Genomic DNA, 12,266 nt, shown 5'->3' on the forward strand with positions numbered 1-12,266 from the left:
AATTTCCAAACCAAATATAAATATTTTTCATTTTCAAATTTTTTATTAAATCATTACAATTTTTTCAAACTTTTAAATAAAACAGAAAAATGATTAAACTATTTCAAATCTCAAAACAAAAATTATATTATAACAAAAATTTAATTTTATAATATTTTTATTCAGCATTTTCTCTATCTTTTTCCAAAATTTTATTAAATATTTGAACTCAAATCATTTTACTACTATTTATAAATTTGTCATCTCATCTCATATGTAGAATCTTCATTTGAGATTCTCAACTTTGAATAAGAACTTGGTATATAAGACCTTGATGCAATAGCTAGGATGTTTTTTTTAGTAATTCTACTTTTATTTCTTCTCATCTATTATTGTAAAAGGAAATGATTTGTATACTCCTACGATATGTAAATTCTACACATTTCATTTGAAAAAAATGAGCATATATGGAATGGCTTCACTATTTTTTAAAAAGAGTGTACAAGATTTGTGTACTTTAAATCTGTATCTAATATTATTCTATACTTTTTGGTAGGCCAAAACATTTTTATCCCAAATGCCCAAAACATTGACCTAGAACACCATTTAGGTGAAGTTTTGGTAAGATGTATTTCACAATACGTAATGTAACATATTTCTCCATATTCATAACAAATTCCTATTCACAAATAATATTTATAATTATTGAGTGATTAAATACAATATAATTATTTTAAAAAATAAAAAAATATAAAATTTATATAAAAAATATCATACTCATACATAATATATATATATATTATATCATCCACGTAGAATTTGATTTGATTGTAATTTTGTTTATAGTATATTATTAAAAAAAATAATCCTCGTTGTCAGACAAATTCGGTCGACCCAGTTTGTGATGCATCAAATCGAAAGGTGCACAGCTTTTTAGTCTGACACAAATATTTGGACAGATTATGCAAACGTGTCAGTCCAGATAGATAGAAAGAAAGATAGATATAGATAGATCGATAGATGTGAGAGATAGTAAGGAGTTGTACTTGTACGGCGCGCACACACACACGCTCGCTCGCTCCGCTTTTAATTGTTCGAAAACATCAACGTTAACTTCCTCAGCTACTGCCAACTCCTCCACGAACTCTGCCTGACACACTCCCCCACACGTTCTCCCAACCGCTCTTAGCCACGTGTCTCAATCATTCTCCCCACCTGGGTCCCACATTCATACTCCACTTCCCCCGCCCTGCCCTAACGCTACTCGTTGTAGTAAGTATCATGTGTAACTGCCGTCACTCACTGCCCCTTCCCCTTTATTCTCACTTTCCATTCTTTAATTGCATATATATAATTATTGACAATTGTTATATAATTAATAAAAACAAATAAATTTATAAATTTATAAATTAATATAATAATATATTATATTTATTTTATAATAAAAATTATTTTATAATTTTATATATTATATTAAAATATATTATGAATTTATTTTTATAACATTTATCACGATTTATTTAATTTTGGAGAATTGCGAAAATTATTTTTTGAATAGTTTGAATACTGATAATATTTATAGAATAACAAATTATTATTTATTATTTTATTAAAATAATATTATTTATAATTATAGAATATATAAATATCGTACAGTTATTTAAAAAAAAAAAATTTTTATTTTTAAAAGTTATAATCTTTTTATATAAATTTTATATTTATTTATTTTATTTTAAATAATTACACTACATTTATACATTTACCTATACAACTATCATTTTTCTTTAAAAACACTTCGCTATCCAAATGCAAGCATTGCACGTAGGAATTATTTTTTCCTGAGCTCAAATAAAATATTTTGAGCAAAGTGTTTGGTAATGGTTGCTTAGGCACAACTCTATCTCTCACTATAATTCAGCGTCTCTGTCTATCTCTCTCTAAAATTGTTGTTTATTTAGTTCTTTTTTGCGAATATCATGTTGGTGGTGGTGGCGGCGGCGGCTGCACTGGAGTGGGGTGATTGATACGAGAGGGGAGACATGGGGGCGTGCGTATCCACGCCTGAGGGGTGCGTGGGGGGGAGAATGAGGTCGTCCAAGAACAAGACCCGGAGGAGGCGGAGAGCTGGAGTACTGAAACGGAGAGTACCTTCTCGGTTGTCCGAAGGATCATCGGACAAGGTTGATAGGCTCCCAACATCCGATCTCTCTGGCGCCAACCCCTCTTTCCAAGGTCTGTTTCTCTCTCTCTCTCTCTCTCTCTCTTTTGCTTTAGTGATCTTTCATGGAAGACATGAAACGGTTGTCTGAATTGTTAGTTCTGTTTTTGTTGAATTTATTGATGGGATTTCCTTATCGGACTTGTTTGAGGGGTTTCGGTGTTAGATGGTTTTTGATGGTGATAAGAAACTGGTTTGAAGTGGACGTAAATCATTAGCTGTGCTTTGCATACAGAGCAATATATTTTTTGTGGGGTTGTGAGTCAAAAGTTTTCCAAAATAAGCTTGGTTATCTACATTGTTCTTTACATGCAAATTATCTGTAAGGTCACGAAGTTCACGAGTAATTTCGAGTTGCTTTCTGTTTAATTTGGAAATTAAAGAGAATGAAGTTAATTAGGAGGAGGTTAGATTTAATTTTAAATTGAACATTGATCCGGATGGAAATTTTATGAATTTAATTTTTCTTGACAGCTGGAGAGAATAGATCACGTTTCCCTAGATTATCGTTTACCAGGAGATTGGCATATTGAAGTCTGATTTTAGCAAATATGCCTTACTAACCAGTTGATTTTAGTAGGGCCGTTTGAGAGTCCATGTCAGGGCTAGTTGATGTGCGAAGAGCATCCTCATTGGCTTAGCCAAATGAGAAGGTTGGCTAAAATTTACATAATTGATGTCATAAACATCTCATATTGAATTGGGAAAATCTAAAATAATTTAGATTTTTGTTACAATGGTTGGCCAAAGATGGAGAACTACAATTGATTCACCAAACATTAAAATATTAATTTCTCACTCCAAGCAAACATTAAAATGGAATAGGCAAATGCAAAAAAGTATGATATTGGCTAAATTTTGAAGATGGATTTGGCCAAACCAATGAGGATGCTCTAAGCACCAAGAATTGTCTTTTTAATCACGAAGTGCCTATCATTAGATATAACTTCTGAGAGATGGCTTCAGGCTTTGGAAACTGGTTTTTTGGATCTGAAGTTCATTTTGGTTAGATAAAAATAAACCATGGTTTGAGAGTCCATCTCAGCACTCAGTTGACGTGCTAGGAACCAGAAATAGTCTTTTGCAGAGGGTATTGATGTTTGTAGTGAGATGTGGCTGCTGTAACTGGCCTTTTGCATCTGAAGTTTGATGAATCTGGATCAAATAGCACAATATGGCTATCCGTTATGGGAGACTGTGGATTGAGATGTTACCAATAGTTTTGGGCAAGCAGCGGATGAACTACTGATATTTTAGATATTTATAGAGGATAGCCATGAGAGTGAATGTCCTATTTACTAAACACCTACAGTGGTTCCTGATTATGGAGAGAAAGCTGTCAATGCTGGCTGTTTGACAATGTAATAGCCGAGGATGGAAATGTTTTGCAGTTTGAAAGCAATATGAGGGGCATAACTTAGAAAAGTGGAGCTTCTCGAGGGACTTAACGTTTGCATTGCTTGCTGTGGTTAGGTTTGCAAAGATCTTTCTGAATGGCTCTGGAACATTATGGGAACATGAAAAACATTTGCAATAACACGAGTTGTTCCATTTGAAGAAGTTCAAGTTCAAAGCTAAGTCTTACATGGAGACCTTAGTTCAGGATCTTCTCTCAAATCTACTCTTTGTTTTTTCTTTTCCAAATTTTTTCCTATGACACTTGTATAGGTGGGTTATAGTCCCTGCAGATCCATCTTATGATTATTATTTACTTTTAGTCCTTGGAAATCTCTCGTATAATCACTTATAAAAAAAGGAAATCTCTCGTATAATCATTCCTCATTTCCGACTGTTCAACTACTGCTGATATATTGTATGATGTTCAACTGCTCCAATAAAATACTTCATCAGTCACTTGGAAGATATTGGAGCATAATCCTATTAGATCTTCCCGAGAAAAAAACTCTTGGTTTCTTTTTTTTTCTAGGCATCATATAAAGTAAGAATTTTCAATGTAGTTATTTTTATTATTCTTCTCCTTTCTTTTTTCTTATGAACAACCTAGTTTCCAACATATGCTACATAATTTTTTTAAGCATCTCATTTTCAAATTTTACGTCGCTGCAATTTCTCATATCATTTCCCCCGATTCTGTTCTATGCAATTCTCGAGCAGGAAGTACTGACGAGGCATGGTTTGATTCAGTAGCAATTTTTGAGTCCGATTGTGATGAAGATTACCAAAGTGTTCCAGATGGTATGCTTTTGTATAATTGGTTTTACATATGAGGTTCTCTTTCCTTATCCTCTTAATGACAGGCGAGATATGTTTATGGTTGACTTCTGCATACCACTGATATCTGCAGATGTTTTATCTCTGAGTAGCTTTGACGGTGTATCCAGATCAAGTATTTCATCACTGAGAGATGCCAATCATGGAGACTGTAATGTCAATCAAGCCTCCTCCACCAGTCATGTGCTGAAACCAGGGAATTTGTCAACGAGGAATTCTTTACGCAACTCTGTTAATGAGTTTTCTAGAACAACAAATGCTCAGGCCTTGAATACAGGTGATGGTAATTCAGAATTCAAATGTGATGCAACTTTAAATGAAGCAAACCAACCTGTGTCCCACAATGAAATCTCCTCATCTATGGATGGAAGTCCTGGAAAGGAGGAAGGAATGTTGTACAACTGTGGGATTCACCCAAGCAACTGTTTACCTTGTCTTCCATCCACCGTTCCTTCTGTTGAAAAGAGAAGTTCATTGAGCTCTAGTCCACCAAGTTCAAGAAAAAGGGGTGCCTTGAAACTTCCCTTCAAATGGAAGGACGGAAATACTGATGGCACTCTATGTGAGTATCGAAGCGATCAACTTCAACAGTTAATGTCATTTAGATACAAACATAGATGCAAAATACCCCCTTTATTGGGAGAATATAATTTAAATTGAGCAAGTGAAGTTTATCGTTTTCTGTTAGAGTACAGTTTATCATACATACTTAGTCTTCAATGGTTATACGAGTATGGACACATGTTAGCTGTAGGAAGTATGGTTCTGAAAGTGATTTCGGTTCTCTTATTGGCAGAAACAGCAATGTCTAATGGCCAAGATGAGTGCCTCCATCAAACTTGGGTAAAATTTTGGGCAACTGTGGGAATGCAGCCCATGGGGATTGGATTCTCCGGATGTCCCACACTGTCCTATACTCAGTGTGGGTGGAGGCACCAACTGGCCTAAAGGTCATTGGTGCAGTTTTTTGTACTTTCTTAGTAGTTTTATTTCGTTGAACAGATTTTTTGTCATTCCAATTCCTTCTTTCACTTGATAAATCATAATGATGTTGGTAGTAGTTCGTTATACATGCATCTACATGCATAAACACATATACATATATGCATATATATATATATATATATATATATATATAGCCATGATCGGTAGAAGCACATTGTAAGGATTTTTGGCCCTTCCGAAAGAAGCATAAACATTTGTAAGTATAATGACTCACTTGTTCTCTCTTTATATGATTCCAGTTTCCTCAAGAATGCTTCTGCAAAGACCAAAAGCAGGTTCCCAAGTACCATTTTGCCCAATGGAAAAGAAAATGCTTGATAGTTGGTCACCTATTGAGCCTGATACTTTCAAAGTTCGGGCTGTGAATTATTTTAGGTAAGACTTTGATCACTTGTTTCACATATGCGACTTTGTGCAAAATTATATGCATGTTTATGCACATACATAAGTGCATAGATATGTTTCATATTGACCTAGTGATTGTATTAAAGAAAGCAGGCACTTAATGTTAATTTCACAGTGCCTTAGCAAGAGACTTTTATCAGTTGGATCCCTCATTAATAGAGCAATCTGTCTGTCAAACAATTTCACTGGGAAATTGAGCTTTTATGTGGCAGGGACAAGAAGAAGGATTTTGCTCCTAATTATGCAGCATATTATCCCTTTGGTGTTGATGTGTTCTTATCTCAGCGGAAAATAGATCATTTAGCTCGTTTCGTGGAACTCCCTGTCATAAATTCTTCTGGAGACCTCCCACCTATCCTCATTGTAAATGTACAGGTATAGCTTCTTTCTACTCATCACTTGTCTTTATGTTGTGAGCATGCCAATATGTGTTTGCGTCCCCTTTTATCCATTTTAGGGGGCTAGAGCCTGAAGATGTTATAAATATGATCTTCACCAGTCTTTGCACTTTGCAGGCTGTCCAGCTTGTGCTTCAAGAGTTAGACAAACTAATTATTTATTTTTTCAGTTGTGGTTGAACAAATTTTCAAAGAAACAAGAATTTTTAGTTTCTGAAAGCAATCTCACCCTTAAAGAGTCGTTTTTGCTTGTACATCTTGTTTATTTATTTGTTTTTTAATTATTATTATTTTCATATATTCTGATACTGGCCTTTTTGGATTTTACAGGTTCCATTGTACCCTGCCACACTGTTTCAGGGTGAAACTGATGGAGAGGGAATGAGTTTTGTTTTGTACTTTAAACTTTCTGACAGTTACTCCAAGGAGCTTCCATCCAATTTTCGAGAAAATATCAGAGTACGTTGGAGCATCTGTTACTAGAAAAAAATGGAGCATAAGTTAACTTTGCTTTCTAGTCTTGTTGTTTCTTGTAATGAGAAAAAATAAACTCCGATTTTCACAATAATCTATTTTCTTGTAGAGTACTGTTCCCAAATTTCATAAAGTAATCTGTTAATTTAAGGCACACTGTCAGTTTGCTTATTAAGAAAAAAAGGCACATTGCAATTTTCCAGTCGTTCTTTTCTGTCCGAAAGCATATCTTTCCTGTTTTATGTTCAAATCATATTTCATGTACTTATAATAAAAGGAAATCTGTGTCATTATTTATGATTCCTTCATTTCACATCCTTGTTTTTTGAAGCAGAGGTTAATAGATGATGAAGTTGAAAGGGTCAAAGGTTTTCCTCTAGACACAAATGTACACTTTCGGGAAAGGCTGAAGATATTAGGTCGTGTTGTAAACATGGAAGATCTTCATTTGAGTGCACCAGAGCGTACAATTATGCAAGCTTACAATGAAAAACCTGTTCTTTCACGTCCTCAACATGAGTTCTACGTGGTAAGTTAGCATCCAACCAGCTATGGCAGTCAATAGCGAGTGCTTTCTTCCTTAATTCTGTTTTAAATCGGTTAACTTTTTCCCTTTTAGCAGAGCTTGAAATTATCTAAAGCAGGCTCCAGAATCAATAAATGTATCTGCAGTTTTGGCTTGCAATTGCTAAGATTTTTCCTTGGATAATGAAAGGATATAGAGCTTAAAAAAAGGGCCCCCAGGTGACATAATGCCCCTGATCTTATATAAGTTCACATCACCAAACATCTCTACCTAGAAGATTCAGATCTAGTTGTGGAAAATATATTTCTGAGAATGCTGAGATCTAGTTTTGGTTTTGAAAAAATCTACCTAATGATTAAAAGGAGTCCAGTTCTTGAGTATGTCAGATTTTGTTCTTCAATACATGTCATACTATTCAATTTGTTATATGTTTGGAGTGTTTTCTGTCAAAAATCTGTTTGAGAGAATCAAAATGATATCGGATAATTGAAGATTAATAATACTGACATATAGCTTCTCTATGTTTTGCTTCTTTGGTTATAGGGAGAAAATTACTTAGAGATCGATATAGATATGCACAGATTCAGTTATATCTCAAGGAAAGGATTTGAGGCATTCCTAGACAGACTAAAGCTTTGCATCCTGGATGTTGGCCTCACAATTCAGGCCAGTCATTTCTTTTTTCTCTGTCATGGATTTTTCCTGCTGAAAAATATATATATATATATATACATTTTAATAATGTTATTCTAGCTTTGAAACTGGCTTTTTAGAAGCTGTATTCATCCATACGTATCTATGAATTATAAAACAGGGAAACAAAGCTGAAGAGTTGCCAGAGCAAGTCTTATGTTGTATACGGCTAAATGGAATCAACTACATGAATTACCAGCAACTGGGGATTGATCAATAGCCCCTTTATAGTTCCCACCAATTACTTTTAACAGTGTAAGGCTTACAGTTAATAGTTAACGAAGGTTAATTTCTGAGCAATTTCTGCTGGATGTTGTGTGCACTTGTATATTCTCTTGCATCTGCAGAAAATTAAGGCAACAACTGTGAATGAATTACATACATAACAATTTTCCCAAATGGCAAATTGGAAGATGTTTTATATCAATTAACGTGCAGTGCGGTGAGAGCGTCGTATATAGCATGATAAAATTATGTTCTTTTAAGATTACGCAAATGCCAATGTTTCCGATTTGAGTAGATTTTCTCTTTTGGCATGTTGAAACTGAGGAATATTAGTATTTTTGAAGTGCAAAATCATTAGTTTTTCCTGATGCAGTACCGGTGTGCATAACTTGGGTTTACATTTATCCCGGTCCTTGGTCATTTAGTGAAAGAACAAAAACATCCAAAGAGTTGTCTGAAATGAAAGAGTATATTTAGAATCAGTTTGAGAAACAATGACATGTTGTCTACATTTTGAGTTTCCAAGCATCCAAATCAAACCTCACAGCTTACAGGGAGCAAGAGGCTTCCCACATAAACCTCTGTTTCCAGAGTAGGAGCTTTCAGGAAAGTCAATCAGAGGTTTACCCTCGGGAATTTCTCCCACCAGTAGATTATGTGATAAATCCAAGTCTTTGAGCTTCCTCAACTTTAAAAACCCATATGGTATTTTACCAGCGAAGCGATTTTCCTGCAGCTTCAGCGTTTCTAACAAGCTTACATCTGCTAGAGCCTCTGGCAAGTCGGAACTCAGCATGTTGTAGCTCAAATCCAAACTTCGCATGGATGCCAGTCTATCTATGGTACTTGGTAATCTGCCAACCAAATAGTTATGTGATAAATTAAGAAACTGAATCCCACACTGTGTTCCTGTACCGATCTGCTCAATTCCACCCGTGAAGCTGTTATCTGAAAGATCAATGTATGTGAGTGATCCATCAGGAAACCTCTGTCCTATATCGAAAACCTGGTTTATGGTGCCTGTTAGATTATTTGAGTGGAGATCAAGCACACCCAAATCATGCAAGCGTGTAATTGAGTCAGGGATATTTGACACAAGTGAGTTCCTGGAAAGGTTCAATAGGTAGAGCTGACTGAGACTCCCAAGCCATGCTGGAATGGTTCCGGTGAGATGGTTGGCTGATAAATCCAGTTCCTGAATCGGACTCGGAGTTGTCTGCAAGAACTCGGGGATTTTTCCTTGGATTCCACATCCTGCCAAGAAGATTTGAGAAAGAGATGGCAATTCTGCCAGCCACTGTGGGATGGTGGAGAGGTTTATATGGTTGAAGGAAAGATCAAGTATTTGAAGATTTTGGAGGGATGACATCTCATGGGGCAATGGTCCTTGAATCAAATTATGAGAAATATTTAAGACAATAAGCCGAGAAAGTTCACTAATTGATTTTGGTATTTGGCCAGATACCCGGTTGCCACCAAGATATAGCTCTGTCAAAGCTATTAAGTTCCCCAAAGTAGGGGGAATGGATCCACCTAGGTTGTTATTTGCCAGAGAAACTCTTTGGAGGGAGACCAGAAATCCAAAGCTGGGAGGTATATTTCCAGTTAGACGATTATTATGCAGCCTTAGAAAGCCAAGAGAAGGCATTTCGCCAGAACTTGATGGAAATGGGATTGCTCCCTCGAGATAGTTGGTGTCTAAGTACATAACTGAAATGGCAGTTAAGTTAGTTAATGACGAGGGGATTTTCCCACTTAAGAGATTGTCGGAAAGATCTAGCCCTTCCAAAACCTGCAACTGACCAACTCTATCGGGAATTTGACCAGTCAGTGAATTGCCATGAAGATCTAACTTCACCAAATTTGTCAAATTTGTGAATGAATCAGGTATAATCCCAAAAAACTGGTTCGAATATAGAAGCAGAATTCTCAGATTTGTTAGCCTTCCTAGGCATGGAGGGAGGGACTCGGATAATCTATTTTCATGGAGGACAAGTTCTTCAAGTTTTGACAGCTTACCAATGCTCTCTGGTATAGCACCAGTTAGATTGTTGCCATAGAGGTAGAGCTTTCGGAGCTTTGGGATGTGAAAACCGATCGATGGTGGGATATTTCCTGTAAGACCAGTTAGTCCACCAAGATCAATGACTTCAAGAGATGTGAGAAGTGTTATTGAAGGAGATAAGCAGCCTTTCATCTGGGACTGGAATAAGAATTCATCACTGGAAATGAATCCTGGAAGATGGAGTTCTGTTACTCTGCCGGTTTTATTATCACAGACAATACCTTCCCACTTGCAGCAGCTGTCACCAACCCACCTCACTAGTCGCCCAGATGTGTCCATTTGAATTCCAGCCTTGAAACTGTTTAGACCTCTCAGGTCATTGGGGCTACATCGTTCACCAATACTTCCGTTTCCTTCCACAAATGCTGCAATACTAATCAGCACAAAGACAACCCATAGCAACCGAGGGGACATCTTGTCCAAACATATGGATGAATAAGCTGCTCTTCAAGGTTTTCTCCCTTGTATTTATCTGATTTCAACAGGAATTTAGAAAATGAGTTGGATTTACTTGAAATCCACTGTAGGGACTTAAAGCCAAGAAAGAAGACAACAGTGGGTCAAAGATCACTCACTATATTGCCTTTTCTTTTTAAAACTCTCTTTTTTCCTTTACAGTTTGCATTGCTGAAAAAGCATCTTTGTGTCTTAATCATGTTGTCCTTGGTTATTATTAAAAGGAGCCATAACGATCAAAGACTAGCATATTTGGAACATAGTAGCAGAAATCACTCCCCCCAATAGTTCTAAAATGATTAAACAAATCCTCGGCTCTTCTGTAATTTTAAGAGGATCCAAATCTCCCTTTCCGAGAAGGTTAGGCTCTAATTTTTACACCCCAAAATCAGTCTACTGACAGCATCCAGCTAATTCAATGCAAAAGCAACAATAAAATCACATGGTCATCGCCCTTAAAAATCCAGTTTGACAAATTCCACGTTCCTATAACAGTATAATAATACTACTGATTTAGAACTTGATGTACTTGTAAAACTTCTATCATCGGACACCAGAGGGTTCCTTTTCTTTTTTTATGGCAATCCAAGGACAGACAGACGTCTGTTTTGTGTTTTTTTTTGAATTTCAAGAAGGATCTTGCAGTTATCAGCGTTGTTTATGCTGAAAAAGCGCCCGCTTTCCATGCACATCATGATAAAAATATAAATGTTAAGGTGTGTCCATTGCCATCTTTTTGTTTTCTCTACATAAATTTGGTGTGAAAATTTAAAATAGTCGGCTGGTGCAGCTCAAACCAGCCTTGGATGCTACCGGAAGAAAAATCCAAGAATGTCTTCATGCATCGAACTTTATGGGTTTTTATTTCTGCACTGGTAACGTGTTCGGTACATAGAAGATCCAAATAATCAGTTTTGCCAACATTATTCTATTCTACATATCACTTGAATGGAGAGACAAGGCAGTACACCTTCCAGAGACATTGATGTAGAGAATCAGCCGCAATGGACTATAAAATCCAGAACCAAGGGCTAGGTTGTGATTACCATCAAGGGTGGTGGCTCCATAGTCTTTGGTATGTACTAGATTACTGGGTTTTGAATCGGAATACGGATTTATCTTAGACTAATAGTATTAGGCATCTAAAGATTCATTGAATTCCTTAGTTGGGTTGGAATCTCTACTATGGCAAAAACTCAACTTTCCCGTTTGGATTGAGAGATGAGATGATTTTAGATGAATGTAATAAAATATTATTTTTTAATATTATTATTATTTTGAAATTTGAAAAAGTTGAATTGTTTATTATATTTTTATGTGAAAATTTAAGAAAGTTGTAATGATGAGATGTGATGAGTTTAGATCACTTCTCAATCCAAACGGAGTTAAGTGCCTGCGATTTCTACTATCTTGGCCACTCCTGTCTAGTTCCTAGCAAGTAGGACGCTGCTATGGTCACATACGCCCAAATATGGAGGTAACCTACAGTTATTCCTTCCTACCCATTTTAACTCATAAAAAAAAAGGCTAGGCTGTGTATTATATGTCCAGTATTATTCCCCAGCCAGGCAAGTTGTTCTATAATAAAAT

At 35.9% G+C, this 12,266-nt stretch overlaps 2 protein-coding genes across 2 annotated transcripts; one reads left to right on the top strand and one right to left on the bottom strand.

The window, feature by feature from the left end:
* Positions 1-1,830: 1,830 nt before the first annotated feature.
* Positions 1,831-8,384, top strand: LOC108989822. Its single transcript, XM_018963575.2, has 9 exons — positions 1,831-2,211; positions 4,313-4,393; positions 4,503-4,991; positions 5,674-5,809; positions 6,052-6,214; positions 6,568-6,696; positions 7,046-7,240; positions 7,781-7,903; positions 8,052-8,384. Exons 1-9 carry the CDS (start codon positions 2,019-2,021, stop codon positions 8,148-8,150), a joined length of 1,608 nt encoding a protein of 535 aa, XP_018819120.1. The 5' UTR covers positions 1,831-2,018; the 3' UTR covers positions 8,151-8,384.
* Positions 8,385-8,611: 227 nt separating this feature from the next.
* Positions 8,612-10,756, bottom strand: LOC108989821 (probable inactive leucine-rich repeat receptor kinase XIAO). The gene has a single exon (XM_018963574.2). The coding sequence runs from the start codon at positions 10,632-10,634 to the stop codon at positions 8,697-8,699; it is 1,938 nt and encodes a 645-aa protein (XP_018819119.1). The 5' UTR covers positions 10,635-10,756; the 3' UTR covers positions 8,612-8,696.
* Between the last annotated feature and the right edge of the window lie 1,510 nt (positions 10,757-12,266).

This window comes from Juglans regia, chromosome 16 (assembly GCF_001411555.2).
Source record: "Juglans regia cultivar Chandler chromosome 16, Walnut 2.0, whole genome shotgun sequence".
Classification (NCBI taxonomy): domain Eukaryota; kingdom Viridiplantae; phylum Streptophyta; class Magnoliopsida; order Fagales; family Juglandaceae; genus Juglans; species Juglans regia.